A 27953-nucleotide genomic window follows, 5' to 3' on the forward strand; every position below is an offset into this window, starting at 1 on the left:
ACAGAGCACCAGCTAGATGCAAGATAGACACAAAATGCTGGAGTAACTCAGCAGGACAGACATCCCTGGAGAGAAGGAATGGGTGACTTTTCGGGTCAAGACCCTTCTTCAGACCAGCTTAGATGTGTATGCTCACATCCTTGGTGTGTTTGAACTTCGATACATTTTACAAGCAAACATATACACACACCAAGCAAAAGAGAAGAGGGTGACTAGAATGTTACTAGGAATGAAAAACTTCAGTTATGTAATCAATATGAAAGGCCTTGGCTGAAAGAAAATTGGACAGAGATCAAGTGAGAGCTTTTAATGGTGATGATTAGTTCAGCTTGGGGAGATGGGGGGTGGGGGGGGGGTGTCATGGGCAGGGTACCAATTTCTAAAAGAACAAATGGCTGACAAGAGTCATATGTTAATATAGAAAGGTCAAGTAAACAAACATTTTCACAGCCCTGAGAAGCTGCGTGGAATTGGGTCTGATTGAAAGGCTCTTGTGCAGAGCCAGCAAAGGGCTGCTCTGGTGTCACATTGATACTTGGAGCCCCAGGGTCTGTGCTGACCAAGAGCAAAGATAGCAACATTTGATGGGATATGACAAACACACTGACATTCAGCTGGGTTACATCTGAAGACCGCACATGTGTGAAACTGCTTTCAAGAATGAACCACTGTGATGATTGGGACATTTCACAGAAATCCAATTATCACTGTTTATTGCTTTGTCACTGTATCAGAAGAGATACAGCTGTGGAGGCAATGGACAGACTTTTCAGGTCAGGACCTTTATTCATTTTGTATTTTGCTCAGGATATCAGTATCTGCAGTTTGTGTCACCAGAGTTAGTTGTTAAACACCTCTGAGGAAGGGTCTCAATCCAAAACGCACCCACTCCTTCTACCCAGAGATGCTGCCTGTCCGCTGAGTTACTCCAGCATTTTGAGTCTAGCTTAGTCTTTGACGTCCTTTCAGCAGCATGAACGTCCTCACCCCAAATCTCCTCTAGTCAAGGGACCAAAGCACTGAGGACTCTAATATATAAGCTGAGGAGTGGAACACTTGGGTTACCCCGCGTAGTCTTTATAACAGACCGCAGCATTTGGTGCAGTGTATCTGTGGGCAGTCACAGCCCATGTCGTTCTACATTAACCAGTGATTGTATACAACTTTCAGTTTGTCACAGTATTAAAACTTTATTTAAAGCCACACTTTGAGGGGGAGGAAAAGAAAATCACCTAGTTGACATAACAAATTCCTATTCACAACTCGAAGTGACTTATTAGGTGACCAAATACAACACTGGTCCTGCTTGCACATCCATGGTCTTCGTGGTCTTGGCTCTAGATAGTGCAGAAATCCAGCATATTTAAGGAAATACTCCACTGAAACATGGAAGCAGAATATAAATTACTACAAAAATAACAGCATTTTCCCCCACTGGAAAAAACCTGGTAATTTATGCAAAACTATTTCAATGGATTAAAAAAAAATGAATGAGCAACTAACTACAAGTGATTATCAGCATTCATCAGATCAGTTTCTTCCTGCAGTGGTTAGTTACAGGTGATGGCCCTGCACTGTTACAACAATGTGGCACCCTTCCCATGGTGTTTAGTTGGGCAACAAGAGGCACTGGACAGTGGACAAGCAAACCTGACTGGGGTGCAGATTATTGGGTGGACCTCCTGTGCCCAATGACAGGTCAGCCGCCTCCAGATCAATTTCCAGTACTGCTCTGAACATGTATTTTTGTTTCTCTCGAGCTGCTCAACTGCATTTTAACCAGAGGCTGCGTCTGCTGTTCACACACGCCTACTTTCACTAGCATTTGATGGAGGTCATTGAATGATCAGACACGAGGCTAATCCCTTTTTATGAGGCCTTCAGTTCAAGGGTACGGTAGCAATAGCAAACTGTGAATTTACGAATATCAGGCATGTGCAAGGAGCGACACAGATTGCAATGATTTGCTGAAATGCAGTTAAACTCATCATAATCTCCAGTTTGCACTCACAGAGCCACACTGCCCCCCTGCTGGGCCTCAGGAAGATCAGCTAGCTAGGCATTGGTGATTTTGCCTCTACTACTGCGGCCTTAAAGCCCAACCTTAACACACAGCTTAAAATGTAGGGAAAATTAAGATATTCCAAGGTCAAAAGGAATAGACGAAAGCAGTTGACAAGAACGAGACCTTTACTGAACTTCTGATTCTGTGCAAGGTAGTTGCCGTCCAGGTAGTGGCTCACCTGCACCAAGCTGTTGCTCAGATGTCAGATACCATCAGGTTACTCACTTTAACCAGCGTTCCTGCCAGCAATTCAACTTCCAGATGACAGATATGTCCCAGAGAGGAGGGGACAAGGGAAGACACCCGGAGGATCAAAACCAGTCGAGGAGATGAGAACCAAAACCAGACTATTTATGGTGTTTAATGAACAACAATAGTAATGGCTGAAGGTGAACCGACTCCACATCAGGAGGCAGTTTAGCCAGACACTGTTGCTCATCAACATTCAACACTAGCTGCATATCCAAATGTCTTTCAATGGATGTGCAATAGGGATGGAATGGAATAGACAGCAAGGCAAGGCAGGCTGGACTGGGAAAGTTACATCAGGGAGCTGGCTTTGTGCATATTCAGTTCCATCACAGATGATCAATGCCCAGAGGGAGCAGAGCACGTGTGATAGCCGGCAAGTCATGTGCCAGCAATGTCCACTGGTAAGGGTACTCCCCGATTCCTGTTCACCTCTTAGCTTGGCTCTCCCGATGCCAGATGTGCTGAATACCACCCGCACTTTGTTTCACAACTGTGTCCATCGACCCCTAGTCAAAGGAGAAGCAAATAGTCCATCTCCTGTTGGATCCTGTTTCGTGTGCTTGCAACCAGGCCCCTTGCACCTCAAGCAAGATGAACTTGTGGAATCCTTTTTATTTCTCTTTGACCCCCTTCCCAAATGCCATATCATAGCATTCACTTAGTCATACTAACCACCCCCCCCCCCCCCCCCCCCCCCACTAAAATTACCTTACCTGTTGGACACTACTTGTACCCTAGTCTTAGTCTTCCTTTTAAATGCTCAAAAAATCAAAACCACTTAAAAGAATTGGTGGTTGAAAAGCAACAGTGAGTCGTAATGAACAATGTTCAGTTGTTGAATTCTGGCTGCACATTATTGGAGTAAAGTGAAAGTTCAATGGGATGCCGTTGCCCAGGACTGTATTAATCACTTTGCTACTCACCAGTTATGATGCTCTAACGATGACTAATCCAATAATTGCCTAAAAACAACAGGATAACTCACCGAGTGAAACCTCAATGGGTGAAAGTGCTGCTAGGATATTGACGTCCCTCCTCGTTAGATTGGATCAATTGGGAACAGTCACAAAACTGGACTTTTTCCAACCATACCGTTTCAGCATCAGATTTTAAATGCTTTGACCAGAGCTGGAAGCCCCTAAATACAGATTACCATACAAAGTCCCAGTAGGATTTTTATGTGGATGGTTTGCCATACTTCAGACTCCTCACCAAGACAGAGGGGGTTTCCGCAGTTCAAGGAGTGAAGTGCCAAGGGAAATCAAATTTCAGTGACTGGTTCTTGAGTTCCACCATTTATCTAGCCTGGTGGAGAATAGGGCACAGTGGGTCCACAGATCAATTCAAGTAGCTCGGTAGAAAATCCAATTCACTTTGTACAGCAGCAGGTTAAAGTAAATTATTTTTAAAAACATGTTAAGACTACAAAGCTTCTTTTCCATTTATAATCATCTATGAAGGGAATTTTCAAAGTTTTACTAACACTATTTATAACAAGTTGGCTCTCCTTGCAAAAATAAAACCTAGGTACCAGAATTCATGAGATGCATGTCTGGGAATAGAACAATTCACAGATCACTGTGCACAGAGGAAATTTCATAGCGATTTAAAAAAATCTTTTAAAAATTCTCTAAAAAAAGTGCTAATTTTGTTTTGACCCAGAGGGAACAAGTGGGCAAATCATTTCTTCAGCACTGCTATTCAGCTTGCACAGGCAAGTGATTTCTCTAAAGTTCATTGACATTTCTAAACCCCCTCCCACCAATTTAAGGAAGAGCCGCAAAGCCAGAGATCAACATGGCCTCTCGTTGCTATGGTCCTGGGCAAGATGGCCACCTCTCCAGGAAGAAGGCAGATTGCCTCGTCTGTGTCTTCAGGAATGTAAGGGCAGTTCACAAATATAACACATATTTCATAACCTCCCTCCCTCCTTCGGCGGCAGGCTTAAGAGTTCACGGCGAGGTTCCAGAACGTTCCGCAGACCTTCAGAGGAAGTAGTCAGCAATTGTCTTTTTGGCCGACACGCCTCGTGACTCTTGAGGAGCAGCTTCAAAAATGGTGAACTCTTTCTCCAAATGCTCATCCAATTCAAGTATTGCGGCAACATTTCCACACCTGAAGGAACAGGGATACAGTCAGAAAAGATAAAAATAGATGGGAATTATACAATCAGACCCCGATAAATTGAATACCAACAAATGTTTAACCTTTCGGTTAGCATATCAGCAAAATGTAGTTTAACACACAACGGTCATAAAATGCATATTTCCCCGCACAGTTGATGAATACGTCTACTAATTTTGCTGAACAATGTCCTTTCACCTCTGGGAATTGGCATTCAATGATTTTCTCCTTGCGACTCTGTGGGTTTCTTCACCCATTTTAAAGACATGTTGCGAGGTTAATTGGCTTTAGAGCGGCCAAATAAATGAGCAAGTTGCAGACCTTTGGCATGTGGGTGGGAATCCAAGCACTCGAGGGAAAACTACGTCAGTCAGAGGGAGCACTTTTAAACTCCACACAGTAGAGTCATGATCGAACCTGGGTCCCTAGAACCAAGGCAGCAGCGTCTTGTCTACATTAAACTGTGTTCTGACAAAGGAACAGATTGGCGCCAGCCACAGGCTCCATTCTCAGTAAACGTTTACCTGTAGCAGTAGTTGGGTGCTGACCACACGGTTAGAACAGTTTCATTGAAATGCCACTTGTAACCCTCCATCACCAGCTGGTGGGCACGACAGATCAGATCTATGCTATTCGCAGCACTGAAGTGAGCAACAACGTCGCTGCCAAATAGATAGCCAGCTCCACGGGGGCTGATGCCCCAGCCAGTCGTGTCTGGAAAACAAAATGACAGCTTTCAACTTCAGGATTTTACACCCAAGCCGAAGCCCAGTGACCATCACCATTTCAGCCTTGAGCCAATTGTTGGATGCAGCTGGGTGTGGAGGAAGTTCGTGCGAGGAATAAGCCACAGTACATGGCTTACTTCTGTGCAATAACAAATGATGAGAGTGCTGACATGACACGTCAAGTTTACAGTGCCCAGAGCAGGAGAGATGCTACAAGAAAACTATGTGATACTTAGAGATGCTGGAAAACTACATCCAAGGAGGAAGCAGAAAATTTGCAGTGGAAAACTAAGGGATTTAGTACACTCACTAAACGAGAGAGGAATTCAGATGTCAGTTCTTCCTCCGTAGACAGTAGAAACATTACTGTGCGATCAATGCAAGGAATACATTTCCATAATGTGGCAGGGAGGGAGAATATGCAACATCTGTGTGCAGACTACGAATACTATACAACAGCATTTAAAAGAAACTTGGACAGCTACATGGATAGGAAAACGTTCAGAGGGTTATGGGCCATACGCAAGCAAATGTAACTAGCTTAGAAGGGGCATGGACGAGTTGGGAGAAGGGCCTGTTTCCATGCAAAGAAGGATAAAGAGCCTTCAAATCGATAATTAATTCTTCAGAATAACCATTCCTACAACTGTGGGGTTGCCATGGAAATTTTGTCACATCAGCAAAAACCGATTCCAAGTGATTCTTGCTCGGAGGTGGTGAACTCAGACAAATCAGCTTGGGCTCTTAAACAACAACTCCTGCCAAAAAGCAAAATGCAGTTTTTGGAAAAAAACTTTCTAATTCAATATTAGTATTGTCATGTTTATTAGTGTCATGTGTACTGAGAAACAGTAAAAACTGTTGTATGAACTGTCCAAATAAATCATACGCCAGTACAACAGATATCGCCAAAAGAGAAAGGAAATAGTGCAGAATATCGTGCAAGCACAATATGACACTTGACTACCAACTAAGAATTCACTGCGCAAGTCATTAACTTTGAGTCGTAAACCATTTTCTCACGTATTAGTCCTAAGACTCACCTTCGGGGTCTGACCACAGTAAATCACACATGGGGCCATCGTGGGGTACTTCCTGCTTCCGGTCTATTGTCCTAATCTGGTCCAGAGTCTGCACAGAAGGAGACAGGCCTCCATGTACACAGAAGATCTATAGGGAAAGAGCATGGAAGAAAGTATGGTTTTAAACAAAGACAAACCAAGGATTTGCAGATCACCAAATTGATCAACGTTTCCCTCTAGTTACACCATACTTTGTTCAAGACTCAAGGACGTCACACAAACACATACTGGCCTTTCCCCCCCAATCTGGCAACAGATTCATTAATCTCAGTGGGAGACAGGAAGTGGTGAAGGGAGATTTATTCATAGAAAGAGCCAGGAAATTCCATTGCATTCAAATTAGGATTGAATTGCAACAGTTGGTTTTATTGGGAGCACGCTGTGAAAGAACAAGGTGGGAGAAGGAAATTCTTGCTTCCCTCCCAAAAGTAAAGCAAATGGTGGATCCACAAACAACCAGTTCATTGTGAGCCTTGACACAAATGGAGTGGAGAGCAGCAAACAGGATGGTTAATGCATGGGCCAGAACACCAGGGCCTAAATCTTATGAAATCAGAACAAATTTGGTGGGATAATGACTGGTCCAAAGAGAAGCTTGGAGGAAGCAGTGATAAAAAATCTAGTTGGTCTCAGGAGAATAAAACTGCTCGAATGGCAATGCAATGGATTATTAGTTTAATTGTCATTGATACGGCAAGGCAGAAATAGGCTCTTTGATGACCATCAAGTACCTATCTCTAGATTGTCCATTTATCGGCACTTGGGTCAGTAGCCTCCTATGCCAGGGTGATATAAGTGCCCATCCAGACAAGTGTTTTGAGAGTACCAGACTTCATCTTCTCAGGCAGTGTTCCATATTTAAATAACCCTCTGGGTGAAAAATAAAACCCTTTGATCCTCTCTATACCTCTTACCCTCCACATTAAACCTATGCCCTCAGGCTTTAGACATGTTACGGTGACATGCACCTCATGTCACTTGATTTTGTTTACGTTTATCAAGTCCGATCTCAATTTCCTCTGATCGAAACAAACCAAGGCTATCCAGATGCTCCTCTAACAGATATATTCCATCCAGGTCAACATCCCGATGAATTTCCTTTGGTCCCCTCCAGTGCTGTCACATCCTTGTGGCATCCAGAACTGCACACAATGCTGCAGCTGTGGCCCAACCAGTGCATTATAACACCCATGCTTTTGTATTCTGGGCCCTAACTAATAAAGGCCAGCACTGCTCTCAACATGCATCTTCCCTTTAATGATCCATGGATTTTTACAGCAAGGCCCCTCTGTTGCTCAATGATCTCATTTTGGACTCCCAAAATACATCTCACATTAAATTCCATCTGTCCCAATTTACCAGCTGATCAATATTGTTCCGTACTGCAGAAATATCCTCCTCACCATGAACACTAACACCAATGTTTGTAACATCGGCAAACTTACTAATCATATCTCCGACATTCACACTCAAATCATTAATGCACATGACAAACATGTTGCTGGGGGTATGAGAGATATGCTACATGCAAAGATTGATCCTCTCAACAGCTAATAAGGAGAAGCGATTTAGCTAGAAGATCAAAAAAGCTAGAGATGTTTCCCTATACCGTAAAGTTTAAAATAGACATTGTTTCAAGTTAAGATGCTAACCATTTAAAACTCTGGAGGAATTGCTATATATTGGTGTACATTTTAGAATTCTCTATCCTAACAGGTGGTTGGCTATTCAGTCATTTATGGAGTAGAGATAGAATAATATCCAAATTTAGGGTAAGGTGAAAGGTATGGGGAATTGAAAGGAAAATGAGGCAGAGATCCCAGATTAGTCATAATGGTCGAGTTTAAACAGCACTGGGTGGAACGATACAAATGAAAACAGCTATAATTCATTCAAATTAAAAATTGTTTCCACTCGTTAGGTAATAGCAAATCTGTTGCAAGCCTGAGCAGGATTTGTTGGTTTGATCCATGTACTTACAAAGTTCTGTGCCCACAGTCTCAAACACCCACCTCAGGTATTTATAAATTGAGAAATCCTGGAATCAGAATGTTTCTCAATGTTTCTCTCTACCATAAAGTTTTGAAATAGCCATCATCTCAAGTTAAGGTGCTGAGCATTTAAAACCACGGAGCTTTCAACCCACTGCATTTGTGTCATCTCTCTACAAAAACAATCAGAGGAAGACCCATGCCTACGGTTTCCTGATAGCCAGCCAATCTTGTATCATGCAAACCTAATACCTCCTGCACAATAAGCAATCTTTGACATGGCTCTGAATTAAATACCATCTTGAAATCCAAATGCAGTAACATCCTCCTGTTTCCTTCATCCATAACACCTTTCTTCTTGAAGGACCCTGACCGAAACGTCACCCATCTGTTCTCCAGATATCCTGCCTGTCCCACCGATCAAGCAGTGTTTTTTTTTTGAAAATCAGCATCTGCAGTTCTTTGTACTTCTTAAAGAACTTCAATAAAATGGTCAATTATGATTTCCCTTTCACAAAACAAAAGTTAACTTTTCATGATCACATTTTTTTTTGTACCAGGCTAAAACATCTTAGAAAATAGCTTCATCACTATTGAGGCAAAGGGTGGGATTCACAAATAGCTTGCATCTCTTGAAGCAAACCCCTTAACGGAGAACGGCAAATCCCAGAATTAGTGTGAATTGTGTGAAATGCTATGCCAAGCACTTCCACCAGTCTGCAACACAATGAGCAACTTCATTTACCAACATCGACTTAATATCTTTAGTGAAAACATTTACCTTTCCATCTACAACAGCGGAGAGGCTGAGGTAATCAAAAATCTCAGTGCAGTACCTCCACACTGTTATCGACCCATATTTGCGTAAGCACTCATCATAAAATCCATAAACCTGGGTAATCTGCCTGCTTTCATGGTTCCCTCTGATTAGTGTGATTCGGTCTGGATAGCGAACCTGTTGCATACAAAGATCGTGGTTAGTGATAAAAAAAAAGAATTGGCTCAGTTCCTTTTGTTGGCCCACTGGCTACAACATTGGACCAGCAACCCAGGCTATAGGTTAAAGTCCAAAGGAAAATTAAAAATATTGAATTTGGTCATTGACCAAAACTAATTGTGAAAGATGCTCAATTATTATTAAAGCATATTGGTCGTTGGGGCCACCTGCTTTACTTTCTTTCGCAGTCATAAAAATGCCAAGTAGGGACAAATAATCGTAATCTTGCAAAAGTAGCGTCTTCCCAGCAACCATCAGGCTCTTGAGCACTACACTAATTGTAATTGTAATTCATTTTATTAGCCAAGTATGTAAACATACAGTATGTAAACATACAGTATGTAAACATACAGTATGTAAACATACAAAGAATTTGATTCGCCAACAGTTATACAAAAAAGCAACAAGATACATACTCACATAAAAATTAAACATAAACTTAAACAGCCACCACAACGGGGTGTGAGAATCCCCAGGGGTTTTTTGGGGACCTCATGCCCCACTGTGAAGGAAAGCAAATAACTTGTATCTTCTTTCCTCCCGCGGTCGGGGCAGTCAAAACTCTTGCAATCGGGGCAGTCGAAGCTCCCACGATTGGAGCTCCCTCAGTCGATCCCCAAACAAAAGGACCGGCAGCTCCACGATGTTAAGGCAGCCGTGCAGACGGAGATACGAATGGAAAATGTCGCATCTCCTTCAAGGAAAGATAAAAAAGTTTCCACCAACCCCCTACACTTAATACAAATACTAAAGATTCACTAAAACATACAAGTAGACACAGACCAAAACAACAAAAGACAGGCGCTGTTGGCCATGTACGGCGCCACCCGATGGACAGGACAGGAGTTCACTAACCAGAGTAAATATGATCTTATATTGACTGTCTTTGGTTGCATTAGACTTCAGTTTGTTGCTTATTAGCTACTTATTATGTTATTAAATATAATAAACAAAAATAATACATTAACTGTTATTGTGTTTATGGGCCTGTAAGCTGCAGCAAACAAGGATTCCATTGTTCTGTTGTTGGTACATATGACAATTAAACACTCTTGACTTATCATCTTCAGACTTGATTATTACTATCTCCACCCTTCTCTTCCCCGACTCAGCTACAAATCAACTCCCCTATACCTGGATCCACCCGTCACTTGCCAGTTCTTGCTCCACCCTTTTCCCTCACTTCTTTCTACCAGCTATCTCCTCAGTCTGAGAAGGGCCCCGACCCAAAATGTCAGTGACAGTTTGTTTTTTTGCTGTAGGTAAATGAAACGTTGGTCTTTATTGCAAACAGATTAAGTAAAACGTAGGAGTCTTGCAGTTGCAGAAACTGTCCAGACCATTGGTGAGACCACAAGTGGTGTCCTGCATACAGTTTTACTTTTTGAGAGATGTATTTGAGTTTAGAGGAAGATCACAGGAAAAACACTATGTCTGTATATATGCTAATGTAAATATTTATTCAAATCATATGCTATGTCGCTCTTCCAGGGAGATGCTAAATGCATTTCGTTGTCTCTGTACTGTACACGGACAATGACAATTAAAGTTGAATCTGAATCTGAATTAAGGGGCTGATTTATGAGCAAAAATTTAGGAAATGGAGTTTGTATACACTGGAGTTTAAGAGAAGCTTGAAAGATAAGGAAAACATTTGTCCCTATAGTGAAATTTGGAGCTTTAGGTGTGGGTTTCTAAGGAAGGCCATTTCACAAGCAGGAATTTCTTCCCAAAGAGTTGTGAATTTTAGGACTTCTTTCTCCAAGAGTGCCGTGGAGGCAGTCACTAAATATGCTCAAGGGGATGGAAAGATTCCCAGTAGGGTAAACAAAAATCAAGGATTCTAGGCAACAAGCAGGAAAGTAAAACAGAAGTCATTATTCCAGTGGAGCAGGCTTGAGAGGAGGGACTCCTACCAGCTACTAAATTGGGTCAATGGAGTATGACTAACTTTTACTATTTCTGCCATTAATTGTAACTGTCTTTGCTCCAGAATATAGTTTGCGGTCATGGAAGTGAGAAACGAACAGCAGTCAGGTTTTACATTCAAGTGTAGAATCAGTAAACAGTCAAGACATAGATCAACTCACCTTTAGAGCCAACAGCAGCAAGAATGTTTCAACACTGTAGAAGCCTCTGTCAACAAAATCTCCCATGAACAGGTAGTTAGTTTCAGGAATGTCACCTCCAACCTGGGGAGACAAAGTAAATGTCAAATTTGCAAGACATGTCTATTCCAAGAAATTTCATCCCAATCTTGCATTGTCTGGCACCCAGTCATGGATATTCATTGGACCATCAGGTCCAGGACTAGATGAGGCATTGTAGATGTATGGAGGTGACTGAAAAACAGCACCACAATAACTCAATGGTCAATGACGCTCAGCAAGGACCTCAACTAACACATTGTATTCGTAATAAGGCATGGCGGCCTGGCGCGAGGCTGAGACGGTGGCAGTACTCGCGTGAGGGCGATCCGGCTCGGGGCTGGAACGATGCTCCGGTGGCTTGGACGGTGTTCTGGCGGTGGTGGCCTGAGTCCGGGGTTCGGCCGCGGGCCAGCGGCTGCGTCAGCAGGACTGGTGGGCGGCAGCTTCGACCACCCCGGGCCGCGGTGATTGAGCCGCGGGACAGTTGTAACATCGCCCGGGGGGTATCGCCGCAGCGCAGAGGGAGAAGAGGAGGGAAGGGACTGGAGACCTAAGACTTTTGCCTCCATCACAGTGAGGAGATGTTGGGTGGACTCACTGTGGTGGATGTTAATATGTGTTTATTGTTGTTTTTTATTGTATTGTATTGTATGTATGACTGCTTCAATTTCGTTCAGACTTCGGTCTGAATGACAATAAAGGCTATCTTATCTTATCTTATCTAGAAAGCTCAAAGCACATCACCACTATATCTTATTGAATATAACTCACTTTAAAGAGCTCTTTGAGGTCGTAGAATTGCCCATGGATGTCTCCACACACCTGCAAAGAAATACAATCGGCTGAGAAGGTAAGCACAGAAGTGCAATTACTTCAAGGTACACTTCTAAGAATCTCTTCCCAAACACATTGAAGTATACTCATGTAGCTCAAACACACTTCAGAATAGTCAGTTTACAAGTAAGGAGATCATCTCTAAAATTTAAATAAGATCAGCAGTGCGACTGGAAAAATTCCAGGATCCAAAGGTTTTGCACCACTCCCAAATAACAGGACCAAATTCAAATCAAATGCTTTAGAGTCAGAGAGCAATATAGATGTTTGATGAAAGTAATCACTGGTGTGTTTTGTCTCCTCCCGACTGTTTTGTGTTTTTAACCTCAAAACCAATTCCTCCCAGGGTGATGCACACCTTCAACTGCAATGGTTGTTGTCCACCTCTGGGAGTGAGTTGGGGCTGTTGAACAGAAACTCAACTGAACCAGCCACATCAATAAAGCACAGGTTTTGGAATTCTGTGCCATATGACTCGACTCCTGACACCTCAAAGCCTCACCGCCATCTCAAAGCACAAGTTAGGAGTGCGATGAACATTCCGCCTTCTCCCACCCACTGTCTGCATGTTAGAGATGGATAATAAATACTGGCCTGGCCAAACACATCCACAACATCAAGCATTTCCATTTTGAATGTAATTTACTGCAGTGCAGTTACTCACAGCTTTCAGAAACTAGATCACACAAAATAAGTTAACTCACTGTGACTGGGGAATCGACTTGTTGAACGTTGCTCTCTTCAGCAAGAATCTCCCTATTCAGACATAAACAAGATTTGAGAGATTGTGCTTTTTGTAACCCATTTGATTATTATTACCATAAATTCACACTGTCAAGTCGCTGATGCATCAAAACATTTCATTTCAGGACCCAACAGCATGGTATAACATGAAAATAAATTAACCGACTATGTAACTATTTAGAATTCCTGAACCAATTGACATTTAGGAGACAGTGCAATTCATGTCAGGAAGTACCTGATTGAATTTCCACTGGCTCAGGAAAGGATCTGTAAATGGCTTCCATTGCCTTTCATCACAAAGGGTAGATTTTCAGACTCAATTTAGATCTAATTTGTCTCAGTGCAAATCTCACTGATGTTCAATGCTTTCACATTCAGCTAAAATTACTTACAAGGAACAATGGAAAGCTTGACAATCCACCCCCACTCCAACCAACTGACAGGAGCCAAACACATGTACTGACACTGTCTCCCCATCTCCCCAGGCCCGCAACATTGGCGTGATCTTTGATTCCACCCTCTCCCTTGAGCCTCACATCCGCCATGTCATTAAAACCTCCTTCTTTCACCTCCGCAACATCGCCAAAATCAGACCCTCTCTCACACCTCCCGCTGCTGAAAGACTCATCCATGCCTTCATCGCCTCCCGACTGGACTACTGCAACTCATTTCTCCTTGGCATCAGCTCCACCTACATCAACCGACTCCAACTGGTCCAGAATGCAGCCGCCCGACTCATCACCCACACCAAATCCTGGCATCACATCACTCCAGTCCTCAAACAACTTCACTGGCTTCCCATCTCCCACCGGATCACCTACAAAATCCTGGTCCTCACCTACAAAGCCCTCCACCATCTGGCCCCCCCATATCTCACTGACCTCCTCTCCCCCTACCAACCCTCACGGTCCCTCAGATCCACATCAGCCGGTCTCCTCTCCATCCACAAGTCCAACCTCCGCAGTTTTGGGGACAGAGCCTTCTCCAGGGCAGCTCCCAGGCTCGGGAACTCCCTCCCCCAACTGCTCCGCATTTCCGTGTCCCTCACCATCTTCCAGTCCCGCCTCAAGACCCATCTCTTCACCTCTGCCTATCCTTAGCCCCACGTCCCCCTCCCTTTTCATCTGTGCTTGAATTGCCTCATATTGTGCTTTGAACTGAATTTCTGTCTTTAATTTGTGTACTAGTCATGTCTCTACTATTTATTTCATTCCGCTTACATGTTTTTCCTCTACTTGCTAAATTTTTGTAAGGTGTCCTTGAGACTCTTGAAAGGCGCCCATAAATAAAATTTATAATTATTATTATTATTTGAGCTGTGAAATATCTTTCCATTTGCAGTTAATATTAAACCATTAGAAACACCTTATATTGGCTGGGTAACATGTGGTGCTATTATCGGCTGAACTATGGGGAAGGCTGCATTTCCTGACAGTTTATTGTTTCGGCTCTGGCAGCACACCAAAACACCTCCTCGTAAGCAGGGTGAAGGGGCTCAGAGGCCGGATGCAAGATGATGCGGGGGCAGAGACAAATGCAAACTATGGCCAATGTAATTATAGGAACTTGGAAAAAGTCCTGGCCTGGATCCCAGAGGGAACAAGACAATCCTCAATCAGGAAACAGAGCTCAGGTTTAACTTTTACAATGTGCCCACATGTAGAATAGAAACACCATCATCTGTTCATTCAACTGTCAAGTTTCCACTACTACGACAAATGAGACCACCTTATTTTTCCCTAGGAACAGAATTACTCCCCACTTACCACCAGCCATTTTGGGCAATATAACTTTAAACACATTATGTTATTGACAATTGCTGCATTTTGATAACACAGTCATTAAAGGTTCTAGCTGAAGCAGGGGATGAATTCCTGCAAAAATTGACACGATGAAAAATGCTGGTTTAGCTAATTGCCAGTCAACACAAAAGCCCATCCACCCGTCAGGGTTAAACATTACATGAGACAGCGGGTTCTTTAGTGATATCTATTATAGGTAGTCAGTGACAGCAGCAAATTGATGTTGTAAAAAAAAAAAAAATTGGCAATGAGGCGCTCACTGCCTTCAGCGAATCTGCCACTGAATATACAAAGTGCTGCTTCAGAATTGGCCTTGAGGAGCTGCAGAATTCCTGAGTTTGTACATTACTTTAAGATCAGGATCGTAAATCACAGTACTGCCATTAATTAAGTTTATAATCTAAACATTGATGGGGCCAGGGTGATGCAAGGAAGTTGGCGATTACATATGATTTTTATGTTTAGAAAGTGTGTATTTACAGACTTTGAAAAGATCCTGGCCTGGATCCTGGAGGGAAACATGCTGTTGCTCCCAGATCATTTCACTGTCACGAACGGTGAAGAAAATCCTCGGTGATTAGCAAGGAGGGAGCATGGCCAGTTCACTGTATTAGATCCTACTCCTGATGATGCTTGAAGAACACTCACTGTTGGTTATAACTACCAGCCTGCTTTACCTGAGAGGCAAGCAGATCATGTCATGGCTGGACCACCTTATTTCCAAGTTAGCCTGTTCTTTAACACTTGCTTTGCTGATAATGCTGAATCTAATATTCAACAAAGTGAACATTGGCCACTGCACTATGGAAACTAAAGTAAAACTCATTCTGTACGTGCTCATTATATACAGAAGCCGGACGTTGCACATGACCAGTTTTAGGAACAGCTACTTTCCTATAATCATCATGTTCTTGAACCGACGGCGTGGTGCAGTGGAAGAATTGTTGCCTTACAGCGCCGGAGACCCGGATTCGATTCTGACTACGGATGCTGTCTGTACGGAGTTTGTAAGTTTTCCCCGTGACCGAGTGGGTTTTCTCAGAGATCTTCGGTTTCCTCTCACACTCTAAAGACGTACAGGTATGTGGGTAAATTGGCTTGGTATAAGTGTAAATTATCCCTAGTGTGTGTGGGGATAGTGTTAATGTGCGGGGATCATTGGTCGGTGCGGACTCGGTGGGCCGAAGGGCCTGTTTCCGTGCTGTATCTCTAAACTAAACTAAAAAGACTTGCACAACCATAATCCTATCTTGGCAATAGGACATGACGGCCCACCTCCTGCATTCCTACGGACCCGTTTTCTAATCATTGTTTGCAGCAACATGTTGCTTTTTTGCACAATCTTTCTTTTCTAGTAGAATTTGTGTCATTCATGTACAATTTATGTTTTCATGTGTCGTCTGCGTCTACATGCCTGTGATGGTCCTGCAAGATTTTCAGTTTACCGGTACGTCACCATATTTTTGCACAACGATTGACAAACTCGAGTCGACAGCTCCTTTACTTCAACTGGAAATATTAAATTCCAGCTGCACATACATTTGTAAATACTATACAAAGAATAAAATCTAGATGCTGATTTCAGCACATTATGCATAAAATTATTCCATACCTGGCTTTGCCACACAGCACTTTCACATCTGATTCTTTGATGAGTTCACAGCGCATGAGCTGCTCTATCTGATGGTCGAGGTCACTAGTGTCACCCATGACTGCAGTGGATCCGACGGGGTGGAGGGTGGGGAAGGTTGGTCTCCAAAATAACAATAGCCTGAAATACAAAAAGGTATCTGAGAAATTCCTTGCCTTTGACAGAATTCCCAAATGATGCATAATAATAAAAACAATTGGTGATCAAACCTTGAGCGAAGATGAGGAAAAGAGCCAGGAAGGATACATGAATTAGGTTACATGAATCAGTCGGCAACAAACAACTCCTTTTATACAGCATACAGCCCGCCAATATTAAACATGCTGAACCATACAAGGAGATATTACTGCAGGTGACAAGTACCTTAATGAAAAGATAGGTCTGGGAGAAGTGGAAGGGTTGATAGAATGGATTCCGCACCTCAGGGTAACTGAAGACCCGGGCAAAGTTGAGACAATTTAAGTTCAGTAAATATCCGGAGACCGGAAAGATGGGAGGAGAATACTCAAGATGGAGACCTGGTGGAAATTAATGAGACAAAATGCTGCAGCTGGTGGAAACTGGAGCAAAAAAAACACACATTGCTGGAGGAAGGTAAGCATCATCCATGGAGGAAAAGGGCCAGTCATCAGACATGGTTGGTGCATGATACAATGGATGTAGCATAAACTTAAAACAAGCTACACAAACACTATGACTGCAAGAATAGGGTAGAGGCTGGGTAACTGAAAAAAAGCTCAATCTCAATATCCTACACTCACAAGGAACAAGCAGCAAAACAGTTCCAACCGCTCAAGGATCTTGACAATATCCTGTACAATACCATCCACCTGACTGGCCCTCTAGCCATCACTCTAAACATTCACTCCCTCCACCACTGCTGCACTGTAGCAACTCACGAGGCGGCTTCTTGCAGTACCTCCCAAGTCCTCAATTTGTTACTACCTCAAAAGAAAAGGGGTTCCACAGTGATGAACAGCACTGCAGAGTACTGAACCTATATTCCCAGTCACACTCTGGAGGCACCTTCACCAAACTGAATATATTGGCTCACCAGTGATGGGCAACAAGTGGTGACTCTGCATGGCAAAACCTTGCTTTGGCAAAGGCAAGACAAGGCAAGCTATATCCACACCCTGCATTTTAAAGCATTTTGAGACCTATACCAATAATAACAGAGGTAGATGAGTTTTAAAATACTTTCAATTTATAAATACCAGGAATATATTTGAATCTCTATCTACAGGCAAGAGATACAGAAGATGACTTCATAAGCAGATACGCTGGCATATGGCACGCAGGCTCTGGCATGCAGTGTTTTAGAAATGCAAGTTCCATCCATTGCTTTTGGGCCAAGTGCTAATCACACAAGGAAACTGTTTTTCACAGCAATGACAACTAGCCATAATAATAATAATTTAAATGTAGCAAAACAACCCATGGCAATTCATAGGTGCATTAACACAATTTGTAACTGAGCCACAAAACAATTAGCACTTGTCACAAAGCTTGGCTGAAAACGAAAGGGAAGTTTACGGGAAAGACTTCCAGTCAGGATGCTCAATAGGGGACCCCTACTGGGACTAGCCCAGTATGACAACAAGGTCGGCATGGACAGTCTGTTTCCATGCTTTAACTCCAAGGTCAAATTGGAGAAATTTAGAGTTTGTACTAAAAGGGTGTAGGTCCAGAGAAGGGTCCAGCAAAGCAAAGGAGAGATATTAAAAGGTTTTTAAAACAACAAACTGCAGCCAGAACAGAAGCCAATGAAATTGGTCCAGGTGTGAAGGGAAGTTGGAGCAACAGGATTAGAGGAGAGTGTTGGCTGAGCTGGCTGAGATGTGATGAGTTGGAGGCAAATCAGAGTTTCAGAATAAGCAAGAATGGAAGTGAAGCCACAGAGGACTCAGTAACAGATGGGGCGAGGCAGAGACCAAGCCTGAAAGTTATGGAAGTCAACAGGGATCTAAAGGAGGAAAGGGAGAAGCTCAGCTCTGGTTGGTGCAGTTTGACAAGGTTCAGCAACAAGACATGGAGGAGGAGGAGGATTCCAAATATAAACATGCCCAATATGAAATTTACATTCTCCTGTTGAAAACAGACCCCCTTTACCAATATCCAGAAAGCTGGCATATCAATGATTATTATAACCTCGTGACTTAGGGTGGTAGGGAGGAAAATAATGAAAATAACACAGCAGTGAAAGCACCAACAGTTGTGATGTAAAGGAAGCAAGCTCATTAATAAACCGAGCACAGAGAGGCCCAGCATCAGACAAGTTATCAACTCAGGCCGCCTACACTCCAGTTTCTAGGTTTCTCCAAAACCTGAAGAGACTACACAGAGCTTTTACAGAAGTTTGGTTAGGCTACATTTAGAGCATTGCGTGCAGTTCTAATTGCCCCATTTCAGAAAGGATGCAGATGCTTCGGAGAGGGTGCAGAAGAGGTTTACCAGAATGCTGCCTGGATTACAAGGTATTAGTTATAGTGAGAGGTTGGACAAACTTGGATCATTATTTCTGGGGACATCAGAAGCTACGGGGAGACCTGATAGAACTATATCAAATGTTGAGAAGTAGAGATAGGATGGACAGTCAGAACCTTTCCCCCACCCTCCAGGGTAGAAATGTTAAAGATTAGAGGGCATAGCTTTAAGGTGAGAGGGGCAAAGTTTAATGGACTTACATGGGGCAAGTTTTTTTACTACACAGAGCATGGTGGGTGCCTGGAACACTGCCAGGAACAGTGGTGGACACTGATATGATGGTTTATTTAAGAGGCTTTTAGATAGGCACATGAATATGCAGGAAATGGAGGGAAACTGATAATGTACAGGTAGAGATTTTAATTTGGCATCATATTCAGCACAGATATTGTAGGACAAAAGGCCTGTTCCTGTGTTGTACTATTCTACGTTCTATGACGCCAAGATTTGTGGAAGGAGGTTGGTGTTGAAATATTGACCCGAAATATTAAGAGAATTCAGAGAATGAAGACAGCAGCTCCGAAATTGAGTTGGGATGTTTTCTCCATCAGAACAGTAACTAGTGCGGGAATAACTTCAATTTGTACTAACGTCTTACCAAATGGTCTCACCAACCGCTGCCTCACAGCGATGGAGATCCGGGTATGACTTACACTCCATGTGCTGCGCGGGTGTGAAGTTTGAACGGGTTTCCTCCGGGTGCTCCCATTTCCTCCCCCATCCTAAAGACGTGCAGATTTGTACGTTAATTGGCCTTTAAAAATGCCCCCAATGTGTAAGGAGTTGGTTTAACGTAAAATGTGTGAACAGGAACCGATGGGTGGCGTGGACTCTGGGCTAAAGGGCCTGTTTTCATGCTGTACTTTCTAATCAATTTGATCAATCAAGAGCTTACACATTAGAGAAGAGGCCAGTATAGTGAAGGTCACTTAAAGATCATGGTAAGAGTGGCAATAAATAGGAATTTATTTAGGAAGTGTTTGCTTACAAGTCATAGCTGACTGGAGTAAAGATAAAATAAGAGGTTTGTAAACCATTCTGAAGGCAAAAAAACTGATCAGGAATTGAAAGCAGTCATTTATTTCATCCATTTGCCAGACAAATGAGAGAGTGGTTTTCTACATGAGAAACAAAGTTAAAGATGACTCTGGGGGGAAAAAACAAGGATGAAAGACTACAAAGAAAATGTTGATCAGTGACAAATTATTTAAAAAATGTAAAAAACACATGTAACCATATAAACAGGCTGTGGGTTGTGAATCATTGAAACAATGTGTGCTCTCAGAGAGTTTCACATTGCGACCTTGATTAAGCCAATTGATCGAGAAACTCAGAAAAACTCGTAGAACCACTGTGTGTGTTGTCCTGATCCGAGCCGAGCTAGAATTAAGAGCATGTCTGGGCCTGATGTGAAAGCCACAGTCAGTGTACAAATCAAACACACAGTTCCCTCCACCATCAAGCCAAGGTGAGGGGTATTGATCAAAACCATGCCCTACTCCTGGCTGGCTTGTGACTGAACACATCAGTCACTTAGTCCTTAGTTTCAATCAAATTATGTTGTAATTCAAACTAAGAAACGTTTAATTTTAATCAATGGCTAATGGATCCATAGACTGTGAACAATCAGTACATGCAGCCAGTCACAAGGGTAGTGTCAGAACCCAATAACTTGATGCCTCGCCAGTTCTGTGCCATAGCTGGCACATTCCTGCATCTGGCCCACATTCCTACTTATGCAAAAATAACTAAATGCAAATTAATGCTAATTTGTTATTAGTGTTTGAGCACTTGGGAATATTTGATACTATACAGTGCTTCATCACCACCAAGCTGCTTCAGAAGCAACAGGTTCAACCCTCTGCGACCACATTCTAGAACCCCAAGCTCACCCCAACCTCAACAGCCGAGCTGCACCATAGAGATAAAACCATATACACGTTCTCAGAGGCAGAGCTCCATGCCCTTGGCCACTCACACACTGAAGCATAATAGAGGATGGCCCCTGTACTGAACATTTGCAAATCCAAAATTCTCCGCTGCACAACAATGTCCTCCAAAATAGTTCACAGAACTTGAAAAACATGAACAACTTCCTTTACTCCCTCCACTGAGATGTAGTGATGAGATTTAACATAGCCCACTGTGTACCAGCACAATACAATCTGAAGAAAATGGTGTTTGAAGACCAAAACCAAAGAACTAGCAAATATCTCTTGATTGGCCTGGTTGCAGTGATCCCTGGATGCTTCTGAGATCTGGATAATCCACAGCAGGCACATCAACCACCAAAGCCACTGGAAGCATAAACAGATAAATGCCATTGTTCTCTCCCAGCACAAAAGCACTAATTACACCCAGATGGTTCAGTGGGAAAGCCAAAATGTTCACAGGCTCTGCCACATGAACAGATTATCAAGCAGACAGATAGAAAATAAAGGATAGTTTCAAAGTCTTTGGGGGGGGGGGGGGGGGGGGAGCAACAGTCCCACAAGCTCCTGGATATCTCTGGCCCATGAGACTCAAGTGGAGTCTTTTGGATGATAGACAACCTTGAGGCATGCACAGGTAGCATGCAGAGCGTTGCGCATGTAGCCAAAGGAGAATACACTAACAAACTAGCCACCAGCTGCCAAGCCAAGCCAAGCACCTCCCGCCCCAACTGTGGAAGAGTCTGAAGCTCCCATAATGGCATTAAACATCTCAGAATCCACAAACAGGACTGATCTCAAAGGACCAAAGAAGAACCATGTAAACACATTAACTACATCACTGAATGATAGCTTGCTCTGAAATGAAAGCAAGTCACTCCCAGTTGATTGTAGACATAAGAAACTGTAGATGCTGGTATACCGAGTTAAACAAAGTTCTGGAATAATTCATTAGGTCAGGGAAAACTGCTGGAAGACATACATAGGCGACTTTTCGGGTCGGGACCATTCTTCAGAACACATGACACGAGGGTAGGAGAGGGCATTAATTGGGCAAAATTGTGATGCCAGCAACATTATGTCATCGACCAAATATAGACAAAAGACACAAGTAAAACTTTAACAGGAGTTTTGACAGTCATAGCAGCAGAGACAATCCCATCAGATCCACGCTTGAGATCATAGATGATCTGTACCTTAACTCCTAACGCCTGCCTTAAGTACTTGTATTGCACTTACACAGTACAGAAAAAGGCCCTTCAGTACACGTCTACACCCACCACAATACTAATCTGAACTAAATCCCTTTTGCACATGGACCACATACCTCTATTCCCTGCCTGTTCATATGAACATATATCTAAATGCCTCTTAAACATTGCTATTGTATCTACTTCCACCACCTCCTATGGCAGCACATTCCATATATCTACCACTTGCCTTGCAAATCTCCTTGAAACCTATCTCCCCTCAACTTAAACACATCCACTCTCACCTTAAACTATGTCAAGCAACAAGACAGATATGGAAACTTACAGTGCAGGAAGCCATTCAGCTCCTTGTCTGTATGCCAGCATATAAAGGAGCTGCTTTGGTTAGTCCCTCCTCTCAGCCTGTAGCCCTGTAGGCAACAGATCACCAAGTGCTCATCCAGATACTGTTAAAATAATTTGTTTCCACCATTCTTTCAGGTAACAAGTTCCAGATGCCCATCATTCACATACTATTCTGAAATTCCATTAATTGTTGCAATCAACTTTAATCCATGTCCCTTCATCACTAAACGCCGCTGGTGGAAATAGGTCTTTTTTGCTTACTCCATCTTCAAATCAAGTCGTGGATAGTCAATTGAAAAGATTTACAGGGATGTTACTGGGTATGCAGTACATGAGTTTGGAGAGGCTGAATTGACTGAGATATCTTCCTCCAACGTGTAGAAACCAAGGGATGACCTTAGAGGTTTATAAAATCATGAAACCCATAGATAAAGTGAATAACCATTGTATTTACCCCCAGAGTAGGGCAGTCTAAAATCCCCCCTCTTTATCCTTACATCTGATGCTATCTGTGTGCAAACTCCACATAGACAGGACCAGAGGTCGATGGAACTCAGGTCCAAGGCAACAGTAATAACTACTCTGCCACCATGGCAGAGTAATACTAAGTAATACAGGTGTATATCCGGGTGCTCTTTTGAAACCAGCTAAACCTGTCCACCAAATACCCCACCAAACAATCTCTATCACCAACGCTTAATGGCAGCAAATACAGCGCAACACTGCCATCTGCAGGTTCCCCGCCAAGTTGCACACCATCCCACATGAGCAGCCACAAAATGCTGGAGTAACTCGGCAGCTCAGGCAGCATCAGCAGAGGACATGGATAGGCAACATTTCGGGGAAGGACCCTTCTTCACTCTGAAGACTGAGAGGGAGGCATAGATAATGTGGGATAGACACAAAAAGATTGAGTAACTCAGCGGAACAGGCAGCATCTCTGGAGAGAAGGAATGGGTGACGTTTCGGGTTGAGACCCATCTTCAGACTGGTTAGGGATAAGGGAAACGAGAGATATAGACGGTAATGTGGAGAGATAAAGAACAATGATTGAAAGGTATGCAAAAATGTGACGATGATAAAGGAAACAGGCCATTGTTAGCTGGGGGAGGGAGGGGGATAGATAGAGAGAGGGAGAGAGAGGGAGAGAGGGAATGCAGGGGCTACCTGAAGTGAGAAAAATCAATATTCACACCCCCACTGGGCAGTACGCTGCCCAAGCGAAATATGAGATGCTGTTCCTCCAGTTTGCGTTTAGCCTCGCTCTGACAATAGAGGAGACCGAGGACAGAAAGGTCTGTATAGGAATGGGAAGGAGAATTAAAAGTGTCCAGCAACCGGGAGATCAGGTCGGTTCAGGCGGGCTGAGCGAAGGTGTTCCGCAAAACTATAGCCCAGTCTGCGTTTGGTCTCGCTGATGTACAAGAGATGTATTACAGCCCAGTGGCATGAATATTGATTTCTCTCACTTCAGGTAGCCCTGGCATTCCCTCTCTCTCTCTCTCTCTCTCTCTATATATATCCCTCCCCCACCCGTCGCACTAACTTCTTATTTTCACCCTACAAACAGCTAGTAATGGCCCGTTTCCTTTATCATTACTTTTTTGCATATCTTTCATTCATTGTTCTTTATCTCTCCACATCATCGTCTATATCTCTCGTTTCCCTTATCCCTAACCAGACTAAGTGTCTCGACCCGAACCTTCACCCACTCCTACTCTCATGCTGTCTGTCCCGCTGAGATACTCCAGCTTTGTGTCTATCTGCAGTTCCTTCTTACACATTGATAATGTAGGACTTGTTTCTCAGCACTTGGGATATTTGAGACTATACTGTACCGCCAAGCTGCTCAATACACCACACTGCTTTGGTAGCAACTGGCGACCAGTCAACCCTCTACGACCACACTCTCGAAACAAGCTGACCACACCTCACAAGGTTCTTCAATTTTTGTATGTGCCTTCACACTGACATTGGAGGAGGCCAATGACAGAAATGTTGGTATAGAAACGGGAAGGGGAGTTGAAATAGCTCACAACTGGGAGCTCTGGACAGAGTGGGTTTGGAAAAACGGTCGCCTAGTGTATGGTTGGCGTCGCCGACGTAGATGTGGTCACTACAGGAGCTTTGAATGCAGTCGACGAGGCTGGAAATGATGTAAGTGAACCCCAATCTCACCTGGAAGGGCTGAATGGAAGCGAGGAAAGAGGTGTAAGGACAGGGGTTCTCATCTCCTGCAGTCTATTTGTCTCGATCACATGGGACAAACTATCATAGACTACAAACTCACTGACTCCACAGCTACCTTGACTATACCTCCTCCCACTGTGCCTTTTACAACAACACCATCCCTTTCTCTGCTTCTCCATCTCATCTACCAAGAGGAGCTTTCCCTACTCTAGGACATCCAAGACGTCGTCTTTCTTTACTATGCGTGGCTACCTCGTTTTTCTAGCCAAAGCTCTAATTTGTGTCTCCTCTACCTCCTGCAGTTCTGCTGTCACATCCACTCCCCCATATGGAACAAAGATAGCGTTCCCCTGGTCCCCACCTTTCACCCCACCAGCCTTTGCATCCAACACAACATTCTCCGGCATTACAACCACCTTCAACATGTTCCCACTATCAGTCAATCTTCTCATACTCACCACTTTCTGCTTTCCTCAAAGACCTTTTCCTCTCTGCGACTCCTTGGTTCACTCTTTCCTCCCCAACAAACCCCCTCACTCTGCAGGCATTTTCCACTAGTATGGCAGGAGATACAAGCACCTGTTCCCACACCTTTGCTCTCATCTCCATTCAGGAACCCCAACAACCTTTATGGAGAGAAGGCAGGTACAGGATACCGAGTTGGATGATCAGCCATGATCATATTGAATGGCGGTGCAGGCTCGAAGGGCCGAATGGCCTACTCCTGCACCTATTTTCTATGTTTCCTTGTCAGACAGATGCTCACTTGCATCTCTTCCAACCTCATCTACTGCATTCGCTGCTCCTGATGTGGAATTCTCTACATCAGCAAGTAGACTGAGCAAACACATGCTCTGTCCACCAGGATCAGCTGTAACTGCCAGTTAATAGTTATTTTAACTCCTCTTCCATTACCATACCTACCTTCTTGTTTTTAGCTCCACTACCAGAATAAGGCCGCATGTAAACTGGAAGATTAGCACCTAATATTTCTCTTGCACGCCCTACAATGCAACAGCATGAACATTGAATCGTCAATTTCAAGTAAACCCCCAAACCAACCCCTCATCCATCGTCATCTCTCCCCACCACACCAACCTTTCTCACCCCACATCCATCACCCTGTTCCGTTCCCCTCCTGTTGTCGTTCTTCTCCCACCCATTCCTCTCCTGAATGCAAATTTTCCTTTTATTCCTCCCTCTTCCCTTCCCACAACCCATTTCTCTGGCTTTACATTCCACTTTCTCTTTCCTTTTATCTCTGGCTTCCCATTTGTCTCCATTTCACTAGTCTGTCACTATCTCTACAAATCTGCCAATGATCCCTCCTATTGGCAGGTTTTGCACCACCACTAATTCCCTTTACCAGCTTTGTTCCCCCTGCTCCCAAAAGCTGAAGAGTCCCAACCCGCAAAAGCTTCTGAAGAATCCTGACCCGAAAAATCATCAGGCTTCACAGATGCTGCCTGACCTATTGTTCAGCTGAAGCTTGCTTCTTTACTCAAGATCCCAGTATCAGCAGTCTCTTGTATCTCCATTGTATATGCATGTTAACTCTCCCATCGTGAACCCCTCAGTCCATTGACTTGCCCTTTGCACTTCCCCCTCACTGACTCCTGACATAACCCTTCAGTCACTCATTGACCCTTTACACTGCCCCCTTCACATGCCACATTGACTTCTCCCTCCACCCCACAATCTACTTTTTTTACCCCCCCCCCCTTTGCTGCCCACACCGTCTATTAATCCCTCCGTCACCGCCTCCCAATATTGCACCCCTCCCTCGCATCCCCTACTGAACCTTTCCCTCGCTGTTCACAACTCATCATCCTCCTCTCTCCCCTCATTAACCCCCTCTCCTCAAACCCCCCCCCCCCACCAGCTCTAATTAACCCACCATCCACTAACCCCCAATGCTCACTCCACCTCTGCCCTAACACCCCCTCTCCTCAACCCCCCCCCCCCACCAGCTAATTAACCCACCATCCCCTAACCCCCAATGCTCACTCCACCTCTGCCCTAACACCCACTCTCATCAACCCACACTCCCTTTAACGACCCCAACTATCATTATTCCCCAACCCCCCCACCATCATGAGCCCCAACTATCATTAATTCCCTCCCCCCCCTCTCATTACCCCTCCCCCATTAACCCCCACCACTGTTGGCCACTCCATCTACCCCCATCCCCCAAATCAATTACATCATCTCCCCAGCGGCAGGCCGGCAGGCAGGCCATCAGCGCGCCGTGTGAGTCGGGGCCGCATCTACACGGCCCTGCAGCCTGGGCTACCGGGGAGGGGGGGAGGGGAGAGGAGGGGGAGGGAGGGAGAGGGGCGGCAGCGGCTTTACCTGAGCGGCTCACACCGCAGGCCCTCGCACTCGGTACCGGCCTGGAGAGCGGCCTGCGCCTGCGCCCACTGCACCTCGGAAAATGTAGTCCCGAGGCCGGCGGAAACCGAGTCACTTCCGGGTTAAAGTGGCCGCTCCTGAGGCGACCCGCCTGTCTTTAAAGGTATCGCCGCCCCAAAGCTTTAGCCACTGTCATCGAGCCGGCATCACACCATCACATTGAGGGGCTCGTTGGTTAAGGCCCCCAAAACGTCCCCTACGAGAGTTAGATTTAACTTTAAGAGCTAACGGAATCAAGGGGAGGGGGGGGGGGGGGGGGGGGGTTAGCAGGAACGGGGTACTGATTTTGGATGATCAGCCATGATCATATTCAATGGCGGTGCTGGCTCGAAGGGCCGAATGGCCTACTCCTGCACCTATATTCTGTCTATGTGTCAAACAGCTGAAACTGAATCATGTCGCCCCGTGTACATGACTCACCGTGAGGTGAAGAGCCCGGTTCCTGAGCACGCATGTCCTCTCCATGACTCATTTGTGGTGGCGGCTGGGATCCATCGCTAAAACAACTGGAATTACAGGATCTGCTTCCTTATTGCAACAGAGGGATCTTGGGTTCAAGTATTGTCCCTGAAAGTGGCAACACAGGTAGACAGATAAGGTGTGCTTGCTTCCATAGGTCAGGACACAGAGTGGAGGTCCAATCATAAGTGTTTTTATACCATACGTATAAAGCAATCCACTTAACTGCTATCCCATCAGCCCCATAAATATACACTCCCTCCACCATACTGTGGCTGCAGTATGTACCACCTATAAAATGTACTGCGATCCAGTCAACTCAAATCATACTAGACACAAGCACAATCAATCCTTACACAAGTACAACAAGGAATCCAAAGAGAAAAATACCAGAGTGGAATTTACAGAGAAAAAGTCCAAGGTATAGGTAGAAACAAGGAACTGCAGATGCTGGTTTAACAAAAAAGACAACATGCTGGAGTAACTCAGTGGATCAGG

The 27953-nt window shown here is 44.1% G+C and overlaps 1 protein-coding gene across 1 annotated transcript; it reads right to left on the reverse strand.

The window, feature by feature from the left end:
* Positions 1-1170: 1170 nt before the first annotated feature.
* On the reverse strand, positions 1171-27096 carry ppp4c (protein phosphatase 4 catalytic subunit). Its single transcript, XM_033043451.1, has 9 exons — positions 26937-27096; positions 16382-16540; positions 12928-12979; positions 12161-12211; positions 11330-11431; positions 9024-9197; positions 6213-6339; positions 4966-5155; positions 1171-4432 (listed from the first exon to the last, which is right to left on the reverse strand). The coding sequence occupies exons 2-9, from the start codon at positions 16477-16479 to the stop codon at positions 4303-4305; spliced, it is 924 nt and encodes a 307-aa protein (XP_032899342.1). The 5' UTR covers positions 16480-16540; positions 26937-27096; the 3' UTR covers positions 1171-4302.
* Positions 27097-27953: the final 857 nt, after the last annotated feature.

This window comes from Amblyraja radiata, chromosome 25 (genome assembly GCF_010909765.2).
Source record: "Amblyraja radiata isolate CabotCenter1 chromosome 25, sAmbRad1.1.pri, whole genome shotgun sequence".
Classification (NCBI taxonomy): Eukaryota; Metazoa; Chordata; class Chondrichthyes; order Rajiformes; family Rajidae; genus Amblyraja; species Amblyraja radiata.

Bases quoted from the DNA above. Each gene is read 5' to 3' on its own strand.
- ppp4c (XM_033043451.1), bottom strand. From the start codon at position 16,479: ATGGGTGACACTAGTGACCTCGACCATCAGATAGAGCAGCTCATGCGC. The intron at 12,212-12,927 runs GTGAGTTAACTT...ATTTCTTTGCAG, and splicing joins AAGTCGATTCCCCAGTCACA to GTGTGTGGAGACATCCATGG. The intron at 9,198-11,329 runs GTGAGTTGATCT...TGTATGCAACAG, and splicing joins TGCTGCTGTTGGCTCTAAAG to GTTCGCTATCCAGACCGAAT.